A 21768-nucleotide genomic window follows, 5' to 3' on the forward strand; every position below is an offset into this window, starting at 1 on the left:
GAAACACATTTTTAAAAGACACAGAAGCCCAGTGATTCCACTTCTGGGAATATATCCAAAGAAATCCACAACACTAATTCGAAAGAATACATGCACCCCTATGTTCATTGCAGTGTTATTTACAATAGCCAAGATTTGGAAGCAATCCAAGTGCCCATCAGTAGATAAGTGGATAAAACAGCTATGGTATATTTACACAATGGAGTACTATCTCACCACTAAAAAAAGGGAAGGAAATATTACCCTTTGCAATTGCATGGATGGATCAGTAGGGTACTATGCTAAGTGAAATAAGCCAGTCAGAGAAAGACAAATACCATATGATTTCATTTATATGTGGAATCTTATGAACAAAATAACAAAAAAAAAATGATAAGGTTAAAAGCAAAAAGATGTTAAAAGATATACTGAGCAAATACCAAAAGAAAATTTGGAGATATATTATTATACCAAATAGGCTTTAAGACAAAAAAGCATTATGGGAACAAACAACATAGTTATACATATAACAATAAAAGATTCAACTTACAAGAAGCATAAAAATTCAATACATAATAGGCAACCATTAAAATAACCTCCAAATATATAAAGCCGAATTGAGGATCACAGAGAGAAATGGACAAGTGCATCATCTAGTGGACAATCTCAACACACTCCTTACTTACTGAACAGAACAATTAACAACTTGAGTTAATGGTCTTATGTAGAAACCTGCACTCAATGATTAGGGAATACACTTTTTGTTTTTTTTTCAATTGCACATGGAAACTACAAAAACTGATCAACTGCTAAGTCATGAAGCAAGACATCGGATTTCAAAGAGCAGGTACCGCACAGATCTCATTTGATGTGTTTAAAATCCCTTGATGTTTGGAAATGAAAAACCCTAAACTTCTGGTAAGCCCACAATGATCTGTTCACTGTCACCTGAAGTAGTCACCTTTTGCAGTGTCTCCCAGTTCGCCAGGATTCCCTTTAAGAATTGCCCCGTCTCCTCAGCAACCATGACTAATAGGACTGCCCCTAAGCATCCCCCTCACCCCCAGCTCTAGCCACAGTTGGTTAGACCAGAGGTGGAGCCCCATTTCAAACTGAGCCAATCAGATTCTCCCTCCAAGGAATCTGGGCTTAGGACAGGACTCTTCTTTGACTTGAGAAACGGCCACCTCTTCTATGAATCCAGGCTAGCTGATCTGCAAAGAGAATCTAAGGGTGCCTGCAAGAAGAAGAGACTGCGAAATAGGCTGACCAGAGAGACCTAGAAAGAGGAGGGAGAAACGGTCAGAGAGCCCATCTGAGAAGCAGAGCAAGACTGGGTTAGAGACTGAGAGAGAGACCACTGGGTGTGAGGAAGTGAGAGAATCAAAACCAGAGAGAGTGATGGCCTGGAGTCAATGGCATTGCGGTTCCTGGTTCCAGTCCTTCCTGTTGTCTACGGGCACCCCAGTTACTTGTAACTAAAAGCCTTCCAGTGTTCAGTCCCACCTCCATTCCTTTGCTCTGGCCAATCACTGTGCTGGAAACCACCTATCCCTGCACTGCCTCCAACTTGGCTTGTTTAAATTTTCTCAATCTTTCAAGACTCTGTTCTTGTCCTGATATCTCACTGACATTTTGCTCTATCACCGTAGCTGCTAGAGCTCTCCAAACTATAGAGAGCATTCTGCCTGGAAAACTCCCTTGGTTGGAGCAGAAGCAGCCTGATTGGCCCTGCTATCTTTCGGCCTGTGCCCTTCCTCCCTGCCATCTGCAGTCCATCCCCATACAGTTCACGCTCAGTAACTGGGTGACCAGCCAGTATACAGCAGGCTGGGACCGAAACCCCAGGGTTTTTCTGAAATGAACGTTTTGTCCATCCAGTGTGCAGAGTCTCCACGGAGGAGGGGAACACCCGGTGAGTCATCAGCAGTTTGGTCAAGCGAAGGCATCCTGGGAACTGTGCTCTTAGCCTCACTGAAAATCATGGAAAGGACTTTAGAGATGGGTTAGATTCTAAGCTAGACTGACTCCTTCACTTAAAAAAAAAAAAAAAAAAAAAAAAAAAGCTATTGAGATATAATTGACATATAACATTATATTAGTTTTTTTCTTTATTTTTAAATATTTTCCCCATTACCATTTATCCCCCTACACCCTCTTCTACCTCTAATATTATATTAGTTTTAGTGTATAACCAACTCTTTCATTTATAGAGATGGAAAATGAGGTCCAGGGAAATGGACCAAAGTCATGCAGCTAGCAGGCAGCACACCTGTCTTTGGAAGCACGAGGCTTAGAAAGTAGGTGCCATGAGCTCAACAGTGTTTCCTTTTCTGAAGGCGAGGTATTTGCCATTCTCTCCCAGCCTCCAAGCTGTTTCTGCTTGTGCTCCTTGCTCCTGACAGCCACAGCTTAAGCTCCTAGCTAGCATTTAGTCCTTAAATTAGATGTCACCTCCTCCAAGAAGCCCCCTCTGACTACACCTCAAGTGGTAGTGCCACTATGTATGGTCTATTTTATATACTCATACAATCCAGTCCACCTATACACATGGCTTGGCATAGAGTAGATAGATACTCAATAAATGTTTGGTAAGTGAAGAAGTCAGGTGCCAGCTGCCACCTGCTGGAGTCGTTATTCAGGCCCTCAATGAAGAACAGAAAGGGAAGGTCATGGGGCGGGAGCCCAGCCAGCTCACTCTCCCAGCACCCCTCCCGGTGAGCTGGAAGGGAACGGGTGGAAGGTTGAAGCAGCACACACTGACTCCTAAAGCAGTATGGCAAGGCGTCTGTGCTGCAGATAGTTGAACACCGACCTTTTGGGAAGGTCAGTCAAGCCCCACCCCCAAGCGGTCAGTGAGAGCTGCTCCCTGGGAAGCATTGTCTGGAAGTGAGTCAAGGAGCAATCAATCATAAGCCACTGGGCCCAACCCTGCATGTGCTCCCTTTCTCAGAGGTCATGGGGAAGGGGTGCTCCGCCAGAGACATTTCTAATTGATTATGAACCAAACCCCTGGGAGTTAGGCAGATACTGATCCAAGAGTACAAATCCAGTCCAGGCCAGAGGCGTCCAAAAGGAGCTGCACTGGACCAGCCAGGGGATCAAGGAAAGCTTTTTGTCCTGATTATAAATAACGCTCTTTCCTCTCCCGATCCCCATGGCCTCTTTCCTGACAGGAGGGATTGGGAGAGGGGCAGTCAGTGCATCTTACCCAACCCCACACCCCTCTGCCCTCACTGTCCATGTCACCAAGATCACTTTGGAACCATCTGCCAGCCTCTGATTTACTATTTTAAACCAAACCTCTTTTCCAAAAACAAAGCCCTATTCATTTGGGCCAGTTGTTTTACTCAAGGAACAGGGGCTGTCACACAATAGAAATCTGGTGTCTGGAAAAGGTGGATGTCTTTAGAAGAGCTTGGAGGGGGGAAAAAAAAGAAAAAAGAAAGAAAAAAAAGAGAAAGAAAGAAAGAAAGAGAGAAAGAAAGAGAGAAAGAAAGTAAGAAAGAAAGAAAGAAAGAGAGAAAGAAGAAAGAAAGAAAGAAAGAAAGAAAGAAAGAAAGGAAGGAAGGAAGAAAGGAAAGAAGGAAGAAAGAAAGAAAGAAAGAAAGAAAGAAAGAAAGAAAGAAAGAAAGAAAGACAAAGTCCATAATTTCTGAGTGAGGCCAGCCAGCCCAGCTGGAGAAGGCAGCAGGCTGTGGGGGTTGCTGAAAGACCACTTGGCCAAGCCATTGTATATGTTTCCCAGTACTGGAAAAAAAGGAGAAAAAAAAAACATATTGGGACATGTGTTTAGCTTTGCTCAGGAGTCCAGAACATGCTCACAACTCCAGGAATCTCTGCTCTTCTCTGTGAGTGGAAAATATGATCCACGAGTGCAAACTCGACCGTGGAGTGTGTGTCTAATTCCCCAGCCCTGCCACTTACAGGGGGCAGCGGCTCATGACACCTTATCACTTTCCAGAGTCCCCTCTTCTCCCTGAGCAGCTGGGGTTAAAAGACAGGATAATGGTCTCAAAATCAAGTACAAAACGTACATTTATTGACATCTGCTCTGAGCTGCACTGGGCTTCTAGCAAGAACAAAAGCAAATGTAAAGGGAAACATGCTAATGTAATTACCAACCTGGTGCATTGGATATGAGATGTACTTTCCAGACTCGGTGGAGAAATTATCCAATAGTCAATAGCTTAACATGAAATGTGCACTAAGAGTTCCAGATCCAGTAAAGAAATAACTTATTTACATTTCAAGTAAAAATATTGGAGTTTATTATTTTATTTTACCACCATTTATATGTATGAACAGTGATGAAGACCTTGCTTACGTCCTGTGGAGCAAGACCAGGAAGTATACTTTATATTGGTTATTTCACCTTCAACTTCAGATTATCATGATCGTAAAGGTGGGCAAAACCATGCAAAAAGAAAAGGAAGGGGACTTCTATTGATGGCACCAGATGAAAAAGAGTCAAAGCCACAAAGTTTGCCAATGGCCAATTTCTGGTGTTTCTTTTAAAGAACAGATCAAAGAGGCTTTATTTTGCCATTTCGGGGGCTATGCGCCAATCAGTATCATGGGACAAAGACAGTAAGTAAAGGCATGAAGAAACAAATAAGCAAACTGCACCAGAACAGATGTGCTTAAATTAACCAAGTGACAGTTTGTGTGTCAGTCTCACAATGGCTGTCACGTGAGGTTCGGGGGGAGAAGTACCACAAGACTTAGTTGTTTAGAGGCTGCTGAGCAACCCCACGAAACCTCAGGGAGGCCATCCCTCCAGGCCGGCGCTGGCCACCCCTACTTGCCCGCTGCTGCCTCCTGGTGGGCACTCTTCCTCTGATAGTGCTGGGGACAGGGGTCTGGACTGGGATACTTTGGAGGTACTGGAAGGCACTCTGGCGACCCACCTGCCTCTCTATGCAGTTAAAGGTGAGGGCCACTCCCACATTGCTCTTCATGACTCTGGAGGAGCCATCTGACGTGCCATCAAAGCACCGGCCAAGAGCGATCTCCTTGGCCACACGAGGGTCCTGGTCAGTGACAGTGTAGATTCCATAGTTGTGGCCCAGTGGATCCAGGGGCGCCAGCATGGTGTACTCACTGGTGTCATTGTTGACTGCCAGTGGTAGGTGGTTGACCAGGTACTCATGCAGCATGGAATTCACACTGGCTCGATGGCAGCTGCCTTGGGGAATGATCTTCACTAACGTGCGGTCCACACGATCCTGGTCATAGAGCATCCCACTGCACTTGAACTCCAAACAAGCAGATGAGACATTGGGCTGGTCCCTATCCCGTGTGCTTTTGACATCCCGGATGCCATACAGCTTCCCCACAGTCTGTCGGTGGGTGCCCCCCATGTTGCGGGATCGCACATTCACCTCCAATGGCCCCACGATCTTCACCTTAATGTAGCAGGCCCTGAACTCCATCGGCTTGGGCCACCATGCCAGGTAGTCCTCAGTCCAGCTCATGGGATCGTCTTCATTGAAGGGGACAGTATTGTAGTCATACCGATCCCCCTCAATCCGGTAGAACCGGAAGTGGGCTGCACTAGGCGGGGCCTCCTCGCATGCCCGGAGATTCTCAAAGGCATAGATGGGTCCATTGCTCTCCTCAGCTGAGTTGGGCCTTGGCTTGGCCATGCTGATCTGGAAAGCCGTCTTCTTGACCCGTGGGTCCTCATGGTCTGTCCGACGGTACTTGAGCTTGTTGAGGTAGGGCTGAGGGACACCAATTGCATTTGGATTGAATTTAGGAGAAGATGCCACTGCTTCCAGTTCTTCCCCAGCCAGGCTTGCCAAGACATAGGCAGAGTAGGCATCAGGGGACTGGTCGTCACAGAAGGCAGGCAGACAGGCCCCATTGGGGCCCGTGATGACACTGTCAAAGCGGCCCCAGGCCCTGGGGTTGGATGAGAAGCCAGTCCTGGGCTCCAGGTTGATCACAGAGACCACAACTCCCTGAATCTGCTCACTGGGCAAGAACCTCTCACTCCTGTAGGCCCTCACCTTGATAAAGCACCTCCTGCTTTCAGGGACATCCAAGTTAAAAAGCCTCCTTTCTCGGATCTCCATGTTGCCCACCAGGAAGGTTCTCTCTTCCCTCTTGTTCCGTCTTTGGTTTTCAAATTTAAAGTCACCTTCCTCTTCCCATAGCCCCGTGTCTGGGTTGAGCGACCAGAGTTTCATCGTGGACACATGCTCTGGCATCTTGACTTGGGTCGAGTCAAGGTGAACCTTCACCTTGCCAGCATTGAGTGACTCAGAGGTGGCCTCATCTCTGAAGTCCACAGAAAACATGCCATATGTTCGGAGGGGGAAGGTGTCTCCGTCATCATTGATGAAGTTCAGGTCACTCTGGGTGGCCGTGGCTGTGGAAATATTGCGGGGATCCAGGAAGGTCACACTGGCCTTTACTTTTCCTGTGTAGGGCTCCCCGTTCTGCTTGTAGAAACTCTTGGAAGGGATCTCCAACTCCGCCACAGGGTCTTCACCGTCCACCTCCCCCAGGGGGATGATGTTGGTCTCCGTGGCCTCCAAGGTGATGGGCTCTTTCCGCCGAAGCATCTTGATCTCATGGAACACTGCACTCCCCTTCTTGTTGAAGGGCAGCACCTTGGTAGTGTTGACGAACTTCTGCAGCCTGTCCACAAATGTGAGCACCAGCCTCTCCGTGTCCTGGGGGATGTGGAGGGTGAAAGTGCCCTTGTAGCCAGTCATGCTCACACGGTTGCTCCCCATGTACACGTGGCCAAAGCGCATGGGTTCCCCATTGTCGGCAGCGCTGACGCGGCCCCGCACAATACTCCGCGTCTCCGTGCAGCGCTGGCAGTTACACTCCTTGGCCACCTTGGTGGGCAGCGTGTACCCACTGCACTGGATCTCCCTCTCCTCTGTTTTGGAGATGCCACAGCAGTGCTCCACAGCATCCCGGCACCTGATCCCATTATCCTGCTGCCCTGCACAGGTCTTGACAGGGCAACGGCCCACGTCATAGTAGAAGGAGTTGGTGGCATTCTGGAAGCAATCATGAGGCAACCGGATAAGGTAGCTCTCAGGGGTTGGGTTGCACGGAGCCTCATCAGGGGCTGTGGAGGGAAACGGTGTGGCTATTAAATGTAAGGTCACATCCTACACAAAAGATACCTTAACCTCACCTCTATACAGTGCTTTATCGTGTTCAAAGTACTTGCATATCCATGATCCTGATTCTCACCAAGCTTCTCTGAGAAAGATGAGCAGCTGTTGTTGCTAAGCCCCTTTTATACATGGAGAAGTAGAGCTGGTTGCTGAGACCACTACAGCAATGGCTCTCATTGGAGATGAGCCATTAAAATCTGTGAGGGTGTGTTGAGTTACCACCCAAATTGTGAGTGCTGCTGGCATATAGTGGGTGGGGGCATTACTACTCTGTGACCTGGAAAGCCTGGCACTTTTCTGCATAAGGATTTTTTCTGTATCCTGCATGACTTTCACATATCCCACCAGACATTCATGCAGGTGGAAAACTTGTTTAAAATGATCAGAGCCTAGTATTTTTTTTTATGTGACTTTACCATACTTTGAACCTTTCCAAAAATGCAGCTACCATAAAAATCAAGCTAGGATTATACTTTGTTTAGCTTGGGAAAATAGCAAGAATTGTTCCTTGTCTCAGAAAAATCATGTACTTACCGCCTTACCCAAGGAATGTGAACCACCACAATGATACCCCTGCATCCCTCAGTATTTGCAGCTACCACATTCACAGTGACTGGATTCAAGTGCAAGTGTGTGACCTCTTGGTTGGCTTTCTTGGGCAATTATGCCAAAGCCTTTAGATGCCGGAAGCTAATTCCAGCATGTCATAAATGCAAGAGTTTCATCAAAAGGTTGATGGAACTTGGGGACTCAGCAAGGGCTGAATCACATATGTTATTGCCTGCTGGAATGGCTGAGGGCATTTCCCCAAACCTGAAAAGGATGCATAAAGGATTGCTTGCTGCCAGACAGCTGAGGGCATTTCAATCTCCATGTTACTGCCTCCTACTGGCCAAACACCTGAACAGCCAGAGGCAATCCCTCCAATCTGACAATGGATTCTGTATACTAAACCTTGGCCTTTGATATATGTATATCTACCTTGCTTTAGGACAATTTGTGTTAATTAAAAGCAAGGGGTCCAGAGAGACAGGAGAACTTGGTTTCTTTAGCTAAGAAACCAAAATGCCTTCCAAAATTATGTTTTGTCTCTGGACTATTGATTAATTTACACACAGAGCCTTCTCCAGATTCCTGGAACCCCTTGCAGATGCCGAGAAACACACACCGGCATTTAGATATTGAAACACATATTATTTTGTATTAAAATTATTTTCTTTTTTTTTCTTTTTTTATTTATTGCTTAAAGTATTACAAAGGGTATTACATATGTGTCCATTTTATCCCCCTGCCCTAGACAGTCCCCTAGCCTCCCCTATCCCCCAGTGTCTTATGTCCATTGGTTATGCTTATATGCATGCATACAAGTCCTTTAGTTGATCTCTTACCCCCTACTTCCTGCCCCCCAACCCTCCCCGGCCTTCTAAAATTATTTTCTTTTTATTTCTCCTTTATGGTATAGTTTGGGATGTGTGCATATATACTTGGCAATTATATGTAGTTAACTTATTATCCATATATTTAACTTCAGAATAGAAAATAGATTGTAAATGTGAAGTGTTAAACATTTGAAGTATTAAAGATAACTGTGACAAAGGGGGGGCACTGGTGTTATGGGTTGGGAACCACAGATGACAGGGCTCCACTGTTGCCAAGGTCCAACTGTCCTGTGCCTTGAGGTCTGTTGCTCAACTTTCTTGGAGTCTGTAAACTATTCCAGAACCCTTCCAATAAATTTTCTCTTCCTCTGCCTTTTGTTTGGTTTTGTTTAGGCCAATTACTAAGCTATCCTCCTTCTCTCTCACTTTCCAAGTACAGGTTCCTGATTGATTTTGACCTTAAGTCTTTCCCCTCAAGCGCACTTCTTTTTCTTTTCTTAAAAACATTTTTATTGATTTCAGAGAAGAAGGGAGAGAGAGATAGAAACATCAATGATGAGAGAGAATCATTGATCGGCTGCCTGCTGCACGCCCCCAACTGGGGATCGAGCCCGCAATCCGGGCATGTGCCCTTCACTGGAGTCGAACCTGGGACCCTTCAGTCCTCAGGCCAATGCTCTATCCACTGAACCAAACCAGCTAGGGCACCAACTCCTTAAAGCCAGCTCTAGTCAGGTCACCCTTTCGTATAGAGCAGTGGTTCTTTAAATACAGTTCCTGCTGAAACCAGTTTGGCTCAGTGGATAGAGCGTCGGCCTGCAGACTGAAAGGTCCCAGGTTCGATTCCAGTAGAGGGCATGTACCTTGGTTGTGGGCACATCCCCAGTAGGAGGTGTGCAGGAGGCAGCTGATCGATGTTTCTCTCTCATCGATGTTTCTAACTCTCTATCTCTCTCCCTTCCTCTCTGTAAAAAATCAATAAAATATATTTAAAAAATATAATAAAACATATCCACACTTAACATTTAAAATAAATAAATACAGTTTCTCATGTTGTGACCCAACCATAAAATTATTTTTGTTGCTACTTCACAACTGTAATGTTGCTGTCATAAATCGTAATGTAAATACTTGATATGCAGGATGGTCTTAGGCGACCCCTGTGAAAGGGTCGTTCGACCGCCAAAGGGGTCGCGACCCACAGGTTGAGAACTGCTGTAAAGCCTCTCAACTTGGTACTTCTATACCTTTGCTCACACTGGCCCCTTAATCTGGCCATTTTTTAAGGCAGTGGCTCTCAACCTTGGCTGCACATTAGAATCACCTAGGAATCTTTTTAAAATCCTGATTTCTGGGCCTCATCCTCCGGAAATTCTGTTTCTTTGTTACTAATGTTGTGGCCCCACCCCATAACAAAGAAACAGAATTTCTGGAGGATGAGGCCCAGAAATCAGGATTTTAAAAAGATTCCCAGGTGATTCTAATGTGCAGTCAAGGTTGCGAACCACTGCTTTAAGGCCAGGGCTTTATAACATTGGCTGTAAATTAGAATCACCTGGGAAAGCTTTTAAACTGTGCATACCCAGCCCACATCCCAAGCCAATGAAATAAAACTCTCTGGGGGTGCCTGGCCAGCAGGGCTCAGTGGTTGAGCGTCGACCTATGAACCATGGTTCATGGTTCTGGAGGTCATAGTTCAATTCCAGTCAGGGCACATATCCAAGTTATGAACTTGATCCCCAGTGTGGGCGTGCAGGAGGCAGCCGATCAATGATTCTCTCTCATCATTGATGTTTCTATCTCTCCCTCTCCCTTCCTCTCTGAAATCAATAAAAATATGTTTTAAAAAAAACTCTCTTGGGGAGGGGGAGGAGGGTAAGTTCCAGGCATCTGGGTTTTTGTTAACACCACCAACCAGGTGAACCCACTGGGCATCCAAATCTAAGAACCACTATTTAAGCCCCAGTTGAAATGCTGCTGTCTCAAGGAGCCACCCATGGTCACTCCTACCTAAAAAGTCTCTATCTCTCGTCTAGAGGGCCCATTATCTCTTGCTTTAACTGCATTTGTCTATCTTTACTCGTCCCTTCATTACAGTTCCTTGCCTCTCCTGGGGTGGCAGCTCCGAGAGGGTAGAATTGGGGTCTGTGACATCTTTGTGTCCCAGAGGACGTAGCACTGTACATAGCACAGAAAAGCTGGGGTTTTTACTGCCCAGTTATGTCCACTAAGGTGCTCCCCAGTCCTGCAGTAGAGGTTCCCCAGGGACCCTGCCAGGCTTACCTATGACAATCAGCTGGGCCACCTGGGACTTCACAGCTCCCGCGTCGCTCTGGGCCTTGCAGAAGTACTCCCCAGCCTGGTCCCGCTGTAGGTTCTTCAGTAACAGCTTGCCGTCGTGCTTGTAGAGGGAGGGGTCCAGCAGCGTGTTGTTGTGATACCTGCAGGGGATGGAGAGGTGCAGCCTGAGGGGGCAGTGCCATAGAGACAGAGAGACAGATGGCGGATGGGTCCCTGCCGATGCCAATACCACCTGTGACATAGCTCACCCAAGAGCACTGATTGGCCTGGGAGTCAAGGGACTTGCTTGAGTCTCAGCCCCATCACTCGCTGGCTATGGACCCTTGGACAAATCATCTCACCTTCCTTAGCATCAGCTTCCTGATCAATAAAATGGGAGCCGTGCCTCCTAGCTGATATCACAGCAACACAGGGCGGTCAAACAAGAGAGCGGCTGTAAAATGGTTGTGAAGGGTTGAAGGGTGAAGGACTCACAGCCACAGGAGACGCTGACCTCATTTGCCTTTGTCGGGGAAGCAGGGCTGAGGAACCTCGTTCTGAGGAACCTCGCAAGTCATGACCCAGAGACCAGAGCGGCTCTGTGGGGACCTCAGCCTCGAGAAGGCCACACAGGGCTTTCTGGTTGTCTGTGTGGCCTCAACCCTGTGGCCCCCACTCATAAGTTCCGGCCCTCGCCAGTTTGGCCCAGTGGATAGAGGGTTGGCCTGCGGACGGAAGGGTCCCAGGTTTGATTCCAGTCAAGGGCATGTACCTGGGTTGCAGGCTCCCTCCCTGGCCCCAGCCCTGGTCAGGGCTCATGCAGGAGGCAACCAATTGATGTGTTTTTCTCACATTGATGTTTCCTGTCCTCCGCTCTTCCACTCTCCCTAAAAATCAACGGAAAAATATCCTCAAGTGAGGATTAACAGAAAAACATAAGTGCCAACTTCTGGGCTCTGAACCTGGGCCTTACTTGTAACTTTATTCTGTTGGTTAGTATTATGATTAATAAGATCAGACCACCCAGCTGGTGTCAACCTATGAACCGGGAAGTCATGGTTTGATTCCCGGTCAGGGTACATGCCCCAGTTGCAGGTGCGATCCCCAGTGCGGGGCATGCAGGAAGCAGCCGATTGAGGATTCTCTCTCATCTTTGACGTTTCTATCTCTCTCTCCCTCTCCCTTCCTCTCTGAAATCAATAAAAAAAAAAAAATTAAAAAAAAATAAGACCAGACTGAATGCAAGAAAGATCTGGTTGCCCAGAGAAGAATCGGGCAGGGTAGCTGGCAGAATACTCACCAGAAATACTGATCTGGACTGGGCTTCCCCGTGGCCTTACAGCACAGGGCCACGCTCTGCCCAGCTCTCCGTGCTTTTGTCTCGGGGTTCTTCACAATGTATGGAATCTCTGGGACAGAAGAGGAGAAATGGTGCTTTGGGTTTTCCTTTGTGACAGATCCTCCAGAGCTTTGCTTCCTGGGGTTCTTTGACAAGTGTTAAAATTGTATGACCTGACACACACCCCACCACCCCACATCCCACCTGCCCCTCTGTAAAGATCCTAATTAGGGTACTGATCCAGAATGGAGCCCACCTCTTCTACCTTAGGGCCTGCTTCCAGGGCCTCTCAAGCAGCATCCAGGTGAGGCAATGGAGAACCAAGGGGATCTTGTGCCAGCCAAGATTCCCAAGCACGGCCATTGAAACAGAGTTGGGCCCTAACCGGTTTGGCTCAGTGGATAGAGCATCGGCCTGCGGACTCAGGTTTGATTCCGGTCAAGGGCATGTACCTTGGTTGCGGGCACATCCCCAGTAGGGAGTGTGCAGGAGGCAGCTGATTGAAGTTTCTCTCTCATCGATGTTTCTAACTCTCTATCCCTCTCCCTTCCTGCTCTGTAAAAAATTAATAAAATATATATATAAAAGACTTCCAGTTTCTTAAAAAGAAAAAAAGAGAGTTGGTTGTTTTAAATAATACGATATTCCTGTTGTGCTGCCTCCGGCAGAGTTTTCCAGCCATTCTGTACCATTTCTGAACCCCGCAGCCGCTCTCTGTCTCTTCCTGACCTCCACACCTCACACTGTATTGTAATGACTATTTGAATCAGGTGGTCCAGGGAAGAACTCATTTCAGGGAGCAAGCCATGCCAATATCTAAACAGAGTATATAGCAAGTGCAAAGGTCCTGAGGCAGGAGTGTGCCTGTGTGTGTGAGGAACAGATAGGAGGACATTGTGGCTGGAGTAGAGTGACTCAGTGGGGGCAGACAGGAGGACAATAGAAGAGCAGAGCAGAGAAGTCATGGGGGGTGGAGCAGATGATGTTGGGCCTTGTAGGTCATGGCAAGGATTTAGAGCAGCGGTTCTCAACCTGTGGGTCGTGACCCCTTTGGGGGTCGAACGACCCTTTCACAGGGGTCGCCTAAGACCATTGGAAAACACATATATAATTACATATTGTTTTTGTGGTTAATCACTATGCTCTAATTATGTTCAATTTGTAACAATGAAATTGGGGGTCACCACAACATGAGGAACTGTATTAAAGGGTCGCGGCATTAGGAAGGTTGAGAACCACTGATTTAGAGTTTTAGTCTAAGGCCCCATGGTCAGCAAACTGCGGCTCGTGAGCCACATGCGGCTCTTTGGCCCCTTGAGTGTGGCTCTTCCACAAAATACCACGTGCGGGTGCGCACATACAGTGCGATTGAAACTTCGTGGCCCATGCGCTGAAGTCGGTATTTTGTGGAAGAGCCACACTCAAGGGGCCAAAGAGCCGCATGTGGCTCGCGAGCCGCAGTTTGCCGACCACTGGTCTAAGCAAACTGGGAAACCAGCTCTTAACACTGCAGTCCCTTTATTTAAAAGTCCCACCCTACCCCAGAGAACTTAAGTACCTGCTCTCACGAACTCTGCATTGATGGTGGCTGACTTCAGTCTAGTCTTGGGCATTGTGAGCTTGATGGGAGCAAACTTGGTCTTTGTGATCTTCAGGGTGCTTTTGCCATCTGGGCACAAGCCAGGGACTCGGAATCTCCCACTACTGTCCGTCCGGGTCAGTGGCTTCAGTGTCTTGGTCATCAGGTAGACAGTGGCCCCTGAGGCTGGGGCACCCCCAGGGAGGGAGACGGCCCCATGCAGCACGAAGTCCTGGCACATGCAGGCATCACAGTCAGCATTCGCCTGGCCCATGTGGCAGATCAGGTCACAGGCTGTGGAAGGAGGGGCCACGTCAGGAGGTCTTATGTGGATTCGGGCCCTCCTCTGGCCCCATCTCAGCCTGTGGACTCACATATGCTTCCCCTCCCCTTTAGGCCCTTGTTACCCTTCCTTATCAGCCTGCACAACTAATTCCTACCTATCTTTCAGGACTTAGCTCGGGACACCTTCTCTAGGAAGTCCTCTCTGATTCCCCAGTGGTCGGCAAACGCATTAGTCAACAGAGCCAAATATCAACAATACAACGATTGAAATTTCTTTTGAGAGCCAAATTTTTTAAACTTAAACTATATAGGTAGGTACATTGTTATTAATTAGGGTACTCCTAAGGCTTAGGAAGAGCCACACTCAAGGGGCCAAAGAGCCGCATGTGGCTTGCGAGCCGCAGTTTGCCGACCATGGCCCTAAGCTATGATAATGGACCGCTGTGCTCCCACATTACCCCTTATAGCCCTAGCCCCCATCAGAGCACATAATAGATGCTCAGTTAATACTTGATGACTGCATGAATGAATGAATCCATCTCAATCTGACCCTTTAACCTACTGAAGGCTGCTTCAGCCTCCATGCCATTCCCTGCCTCGTACCAGGAGCAAGAGTGGTACCTGTACAGGCCTGGTCCATACAGAGCCGGCCCTCCTCAGTGGCCTCGCTGCACAGTGACACTGTCTCTGCCAAGCAGGTGCGTGTTCGGGTCTGGACCCCAGTGTGACCACAGGCAGCAGAACACTTGCTCCAGGGAGACCATGAGCTCCAGATCCGGTCTGTGTCTCGGCGCAAGGATCCTGCAAAGCAGGATGGGCAGACAGTCTGACTTCCCTCCCAAGGGAACTCTGTCAGGAAATCTGACCCTGAGGCTAGTTTTGCTCAGAGAGCAGGACCTCACTTACATCACAGATGTCACTGATATTCATATTTACTACAATGATTTTTCCAATGGAAGGAAGTCAAGAGCCTTGAGGAAGTGGCATCGCTAATTTGCACAAAGACACCATATGGTCAAGCGCTGGGAGCTGATATGCTGCCACAGGCTGTGCAGGGTTAGCATCACCTTCTCTGTCCACCAGTGTGGAAACGGCCACCAGGGCCTGGGGCTGCGGTGATTCAGACATCAAACCCCCTTATGCCTACCCTCCTCACCTCTGGTCTAAGGTCTGTGTGCAATAATGGGGGCTTCAGACCTTGTCCAGCCTGAGCTCCCAACTCCAGATGACCACCACCGCCACCTGGGCTTGTGAGCACTGACGGAACCCCAAGAGGTGAGGGTACCCATCCACAAAGTGGGCAGCCTGCAGCTTGCTCTATATTATCCAGTGTGGGGAGGGAGGAAGTAAAGAGCATAAACTTTTGGACTCTGCAGACACGGACATGGGTTCAGACCTCAGCTCTCCACTTACAGCTGTGTGATCATGAGAAGCTACCTAGCCTCTCTGAACATAGCGATTCCTCACAGGCCAGTTGTGAAGTCTGAATGATGTTGATAACCAGCACAGTATCCGGCACAAAGGGACTAAATGGAAACTAACATTTAGTGAATGTTACCTGGGCTAAGCTCTCTATATTCATTATCTTCCTTAATCCTCATAAAAAAACAAAACACAAACCTATGAAGATTTACTAATATTACCTGTTCTATGTGTGAGGAACCTGCGGCCCAGGGACTAAGGAATAGAGTTTCCTGGCCCAGGCTGGGACCAAGCAGCCCAGCTCCAGAGTCCGTGGTTTTCACCACAGGGGCACACGTCCCCGGTGAAGTGGAGTGAACGAAGAGCACCCAGAAACACAGAACAGGAAGATTCGGGCTCTCATGACACCGGCTGGTTATTACTAGGGAATCAGGGCCTGTGTAGGTGTGCTATCCAGAGGTCCCATGGCCAGAGGCAGGTAAGGGTGGGGGCCGCACAGGCTCACCTGGTGGGCAGAGGAAGCGCACGGTGTAATTGGAGCAGTTCTGGCCGGGCCGCTGCTCCCTGTTGAGGCACCAGAAGCCCTCACGGGGGCTGCCGTGGACCACCTGGCCAGTGCTGCCCGCGGGTATCCAGTCAGTGGTCCGAGCCTCCAGCCGCAGGGGCCGAGCACACACACGGTCCCCATAGTAGAAGTGAATGGCATCCAGTCGCTCGAAGTCACCCTGCCCGCCTGGGTGGTCAACGTTGAACCATGTTGTCCACTCGCCAGGAGCTGAGAGATAGAGCCAGGTTGGGGAGGAACCAGGCCCTGGAGCCCCAGGTGAGCTCCAGTTCCCTTTTCTGTTCCGTTCTGGGAGTCATCCCTGATATCACTCATGCTCCCGCCCAACGCCCTCTATTGGTCTCAGGGCCCGTCGCATCTGTCTCTCCAGCATCTCTCCAATCTCCTGCCCTTCTGCATCCCTCCACTCCCGCCAAAGACTCCATATTAGCAGCCTGGCTTTCTGCCTGGTCTCTCTACCTCAATTTCCCTCTGACCCCACCCCCAACACGGCAGTCAGGGTGAGCTTTCTTCATGTGGGTTGATCCCACACTCCCAGCTTTAACTCCGTTGGCCAAGCATTTGGGGTGGTATGAGCTGGCCCCTGCTACCTCTCCATCCTCATCTCCCCCACTCTCTCCCCACCAGCCTATGCTCTGGCCCCAGCAAGCCCTCCAGCATTCCTGAAACATATCAGGCAGATTCACGATTCTGGACTGTTCTATATAGTAGGTGCCTCTGCCTGGACAAAGACGTAGGCCAAGTGCCTTGCAAAAGTGGGTTTCCAGCCCGGCCAATGTGGCTCAGTGGTTGAGCGTCAACCCATGAACCAGGAAGTCATGACTGGATTCCTGGTCACGGCACACACCAGGTTGTGGGCTCAGTCCCCAGTCGGGGGTGTGCAGGAGGCAGCTGATCAATGATTCTCATCATTGATGTTTCTACCTCTCTCTCTCTCCCTTTCGCTTCCGCTCTTTGAAATCAATAAAAACATAACTTTTTAAAAGCGGGTTTTCATACAACCCTGAAATCATGCCCAAGCTCAGTAAACACCCCCTGGTGGCCCCTCCCAGCTCCAGCCACAACTCACTCTCCAGGGGACTCGCAGGCTTGGCAAAGTTGCTGGGGGTCCTCTTCCCAGGTCGGACTCTTCTCACAGACTGGGTGAGCATCATCTGCCTCCCTGGGGGCCAGGAGGGGGGGGGGAGGCCAGAACTGTTAGTTATCAGGGCCCAGCGAGTCCTCTCACTAGCCTCTCAAGAATGGTGGATGGAGCATAAACCCAGGACATGTGTTCAAAGCCCTACTCTGCCACTTACTGGCTCTGCAACCTCATTAAGAGCTTTATTCCTCTAACCCTGCTTCCCCACATAATAGGGCTGTATTAATAGTCCTACATCATAGGGCCCTGGGGCATATTCAGGGCGATACTGAGTGGAAAGGGAGCTGGCATATAGTGCATGCTCAACCAACGGTCATTTTCTTTTTGCTCGCGTTCTAGAAATGAGTCTTTGGACGATGGGGAGCAGCCAGTGGGTGAGAGCTCCTACATTAGGGTCCGGCCCTGTCCTTGCCAGAAAGAATCTCCATTCTTATTTTCCTCATCTGCAAGGTGGGGATATTAATCCCTGCTTCACAGGGTGGTCCGGTTGGCATGAGGGGCCTGTGAGGTAACAAGTGAACATCCCTAAAGTATATGAAGATTGAGAATATGAGATCCAGAGACTCTGCCACTTCCTACCTGTGTGACCTTGGACCAGATACTTAACTCACCTGACCCCTGTTCCCACATCATAAACAGAGGATTAGAATAGTTCCTGCCTCAGAGGATTGTGGAGATTAAATAAACACATTCACAAAATCCACCTAGAACAACGCCTCATACGCAGTGCCTGCTGAGTAAGCGTTAGCAACAACTCCTGTTAGCTCAATGCCTGGACCCTAGATGTCCATTTCCCTTCTCTTGGCCAAGTTGGCTTTGAGAGTCCATCCTCCCCCTGAAGGCCTTACTTGGCCTAATCGGAGCAGTGGGTGTCAATTTTCTGGCCCCAGGGTGGAGGGTTCTGCCTTCGGATGGGTACAAGATCGCTTCCAGCCCCACCCACCTGAGGCGGGGTCGGGGCTCCAGAACGGGAGAGAGAAAGGAGAGCAGAGGGCTGCGAACGCTTTGAAAGGCAATTAACTTCCCTGTGAGGAGCCAAATCAGAACTCTTGAATTGGGGTGATAGGAGCTCCTCTAACCAGACGACTGCTTTCCCTGCAGGTGGCTGAGCTTTAATCAGCTACACAGCAGCGGCTGTCAGGGCGAAAAGCGCAAACAAGGCAGGAGGTGGCACACGGGGCTGGCAAGGCGCCGAGCCAGTCTTTGCTCCCGCATCTGTGGCCACAAAGCCTGCGGGCGTGCAGCTTTAAGAGAGAGGTTTAAGCGTTTAAAAATATACGCATATTTTTTTGCTTTACCTGAGTATGCGGTTAGAAATCAGGAGAGAAAGGGCAGATGGGAGGGAGTGCTCAGGATAGGACTAGGAGTTCTGACACGTAGATGCCTTGGAGAGTCTAGTAAGCAAACTCTACCTATTCCTTCGAGAGCTCAGTGTCACCAGAAGATGGGGTTAGAGGACAAGGAGACCAGAAGAGGTTCTCGAGTCTGGAAATTTGGCTGCAGGGTCTAAATAAAATTGAGCTTTAGGCCAAAAGAATTTCCATGAAACTAAAACCAGATCGACCCCCAAATCTACTTCTGAGGAAAGAGTCCCTTGCTATTTCCTTTTGCTTTGGCTGCCAGGAAGCTCAGGGGTGGCAGCCCTCTTATCTTTTTTCCTCCCTCTGAATGACAGCTCATTCTTCTCCTCGCTTCAAACATTCTGTTCTGTGAGTTTTAATATTGGGAACTATCTCAAATGCTTTGGAGAAACAAGCAGGGTATAAATGTTAAATACATCTATAAACCAGCCTCAGGGCTTAAGGCAGATGCGTAGTTGAGTTCCAAACCAGACATGACTTCACTGTGTCAGGTCGGGGATTTGGGAGACAGCAGATACTTAGCCTGTACCCAGCACAGAGGTGATCTCCAGGCCCAGGAAGAAGAAGAGCACCCAGGCCTTGGGCCCCACCATCTTTCCCCCAGGCTCTGTGGGGAACATGACGGAAGATGAGTGAAGGTGCTTCACAATGTCAGGTCGTCCCTGGAACGTGGTCCCCTAGGAAGTGTCTCAGATCCAGTGACCTGCAAAGAAACAAAGCTTGTCAGGCCCCGTGTTTCTGAGTCACCTCTTACGGCTTCAGCAGAACTATTTCTTGACCTGTCAAGGGTGGGAGAGTGCACAGAATGAAGTCTTGTGGAAGGTGACACCCGCCAATGTTGCGAATGCAGGCAGCGAGGGAGGTACAGAGGCTCAGAATGTGGGTTCAGATGAGGCAGACCTGGATTCACCCCTGGGGTCCAGGTGCCAGGGCCCCACATCGAGATGGGGCACAAGAGAGAGCAGGTTCCTTGCCAATGAGGAGAGGCCTGGGCTCCCTCCCAGCAACTTCTGGGTGAGTCATTAATTACTTCCGAGACCTGGGTGTGGGGGCATGTTTTTGCTACCCTTTCAGGGGGCTCACATTCTTTCATTAAGAAGCTACAATATTAAGGCTGTGAAACCCCAACCCCGACTATAGTGACACGGCAAGCAAGCTGGAGGGCACAGATGCTTCAGACATACCCCCTCCATGAACACATTCCCAGATGTGCACGGGCTGCAGCTGGAACACATTTCTGGCCTGTTTGTTTGGGGTCTAGCTGGGAGTTACACAACTAGGAGCCCCCTGAAGGAGAGCAGGGGGGCTGCACCGTTAGAGTCCAGGGCTCCCCAGTAACTGCTGTGGGTTAGAGGCTGCAGGAGTAGGAAGAGGAAAGCAGCCAGGCAATAAGGACTCGGGCCCGTGGGGCATGGACCAGGCTCCTGTTGTCTCTCCCCCCAGAGCTCTGGTCAACCCAGAACCTGACCAGTTCTTAGAGATTTAAAAAAAATGGTTCCCTTCAACCTCCAAAGTCCAGGGTCTAGTGGGAAGGGGGGAGATTCCTCCTTTCTGGAAAAAAGATTCGAAAATACTCTGTTGTCCCAGGGGAAGAACAGACCCATCCCACACTGCAGACCATCTACTATCCCCACCACCAGCTGCTTCTCAGCCCAGGGATCAGCGGCACCGGCCTCCGCAAGGTCTCCAGCTCTTGTGTGTCTTACCCCAAGCTCCGGGCTCTGAGCAGGGAGCAGAGCGCTCCATGGGCCTGCACGGCGTTCAGTCTGAGACCGCTCCGGGACTGTCTGGGAGGCCAAGGTGGCCTGAGGCACCTTGTGGAAAAACCATTTCCCATCTGGCAGCCCGCGGAAGTTTCCTCGGCACATGTCTGCTGGGTAGGCTCCCCATCCCACACTCCTCAGAACTCTCAGACAAAGCAGACGGGCTGACCGCAGGAAAGAAGCAGGGCGCCCAGAGCTACAAAGATCCTGACTGGGGTCATTTGAGGGCCCCTGACCTCAGATGGGGGAAGGAGAGGACTTTGGGCCAATGAGGGAAAAGAGAACTCTAAAGCAGCAAGGGGGGTATTCTTAGGGGGGTTGAGGAGTGATCAGGGGAGGGCAGGGGGTGCAGGGTTGGGGTGAGGCGAATGGGAGTGGAGCTCACCGTGTCCTGAGTGGGAGTCCTCAGCTGGGGGGTCCAAGCCTCTGCCTCTCCAGCGGTCCGGCCTCTGGGCCTTATATAGCACAGCTGGTGGCTCAGCCTGTGGCAGTGCGCCACGGGAAGCAGCGAAACCAGATCTGAGCATAAGGAAGCTCGGCCTCTCTCTCCCCTCCCCACGTCCCGGGCAGCTCCCAGAGGCTGGGATTTCACTTCCAGATCCTTATGGGAAGATGCCGCGGGGCCTGGTGATGGGCCAAGTGGACAGCGGCCTGGGGCTCCACAGGCCAGAGCAGAGAGGTGGGTGGGGAGCTGGGGTGGGCACTGAGACGCGCTGGGAAGGGGCCAAGGGGAATTGTACATCTGGGCAGGATTTCATTGCTCAGGGGGTGGTGTGCTCTCGCCTAAACTTTGCTTGCTGATCCCCCACCCTCCCCTGGCCGTGGCCCACTCATGCTGAGAAAGGACTGTTGGTTTTATCGCATAATCCAAACTCTGTTAGGCACACAGGCCACCTGACCTTTCAGCTGGGGGTGCCTGGTGTGAATTGGACAACTACTCAGCTTCTCTGGCCTCTGAGGGTGCACGCAGAGAATGTCAGAAGGGATAAGGGACAGCATTGTGGGGCACAGGATGTCACCTGGTGAGAACAGCTCTTCTCTGACCCTACCTACTTCCATCTGGATGCCTGTCGGTGCCCATTGGACCCCAGAGCCCCTGCAGGTGGATTCTCTGTGCTGATCTGTGAGATGCGTCTGACTCTGGGTATAGACACCCACCAGCATGGGAACAGACAGTCTCACCCATAGGTGGCGTAAGCAGCCGCCTGTGCTCAGGACTTCACCCACCTCTCCCTCAGCATGAGTTTGCCTGTTGTCTCAGACAATGGTCCTACAATTTGAACACTTGTCAGAAGCCCCTGGAAGGTTTCTTAAAACACAGATTGCTGTGCCCCATGCCCAGTGTTTCTGATTCAGTAGGTCTGCATTTCTAAAAGCTCCCAAGTGCTATTGAAGCTGCTGGTTCATGAACCGCACAAGGATAGAATCCCAGTTGGAGGCAGAAGATGGGGAAGGGATATACACAAGCTACCAGGGCCTGCTTCAGGTCCCAGGTGGTCTTCCTGCCTCATGCCGGGCCTAGAGATGGAG

General features: G+C 49.7%; 1 protein-coding gene across 1 annotated transcript; it reads right to left on the reverse strand.

The window, feature by feature from the left end:
* Positions 1–3999: 3999 nt before the first annotated feature.
* On the reverse strand, positions 4000–20778 carry LOC118653898 (cartilage intermediate layer protein). The gene is made up of 9 exons (XM_036304820.1): positions 20624–20778; positions 19005–19178; positions 17043–17135; positions 15914–16183; positions 14608–14787; positions 13681–13995; positions 12084–12192; positions 10787–10944; positions 4000–7072 (listed from the first exon to the last, which is right to left on the reverse strand). Exons 2-9 carry the CDS (start codon positions 19093–19095, stop codon positions 4704–4706), a joined length of 3585 nt encoding a protein of 1194 aa, XP_036160713.1. The 5' UTR covers positions 19096–19178; positions 20624–20778; the 3' UTR covers positions 4000–4703.
* Between the last annotated feature and the right edge of the window lie 990 nt (positions 20779–21768).

This window comes from Myotis myotis, unplaced genomic scaffold (genome assembly GCF_014108235.1).
Source record: "Myotis myotis isolate mMyoMyo1 unplaced genomic scaffold, mMyoMyo1.p scaffold_m19_p_1, whole genome shotgun sequence".
Lineage (NCBI taxonomy): Eukaryota > Metazoa > Chordata > Mammalia > Chiroptera > Vespertilionidae > Myotis > Myotis myotis.

What these genes read in the sequence shown, in the direction of transcription:
- LOC118653898 (XM_036304820.1), bottom strand. Translation starts at nt 19,095, where the DNA reads ATGTTCCCCACAGAGCCTGGGGGAAAGATGGTGGGGCCCAAGGCCTGG. An exon ending in GCGCTTCCTCTGCCCACCAG is followed by an intron (nt 14,788 to 15,913) that starts GTGAGCCTGTGC and finishes CCTGCTTTGCAG; the next exon opens with GATCCTTGCGCCGAGACACA. An exon ending in GGCCCAGCTGATTGTCATAG is followed by an intron (nt 7,073 to 10,786) that starts GTAAGCCTGGCA and finishes TTCCCTCCACAG; the next exon opens with CCCCTGATGAGGCTCCGTGC.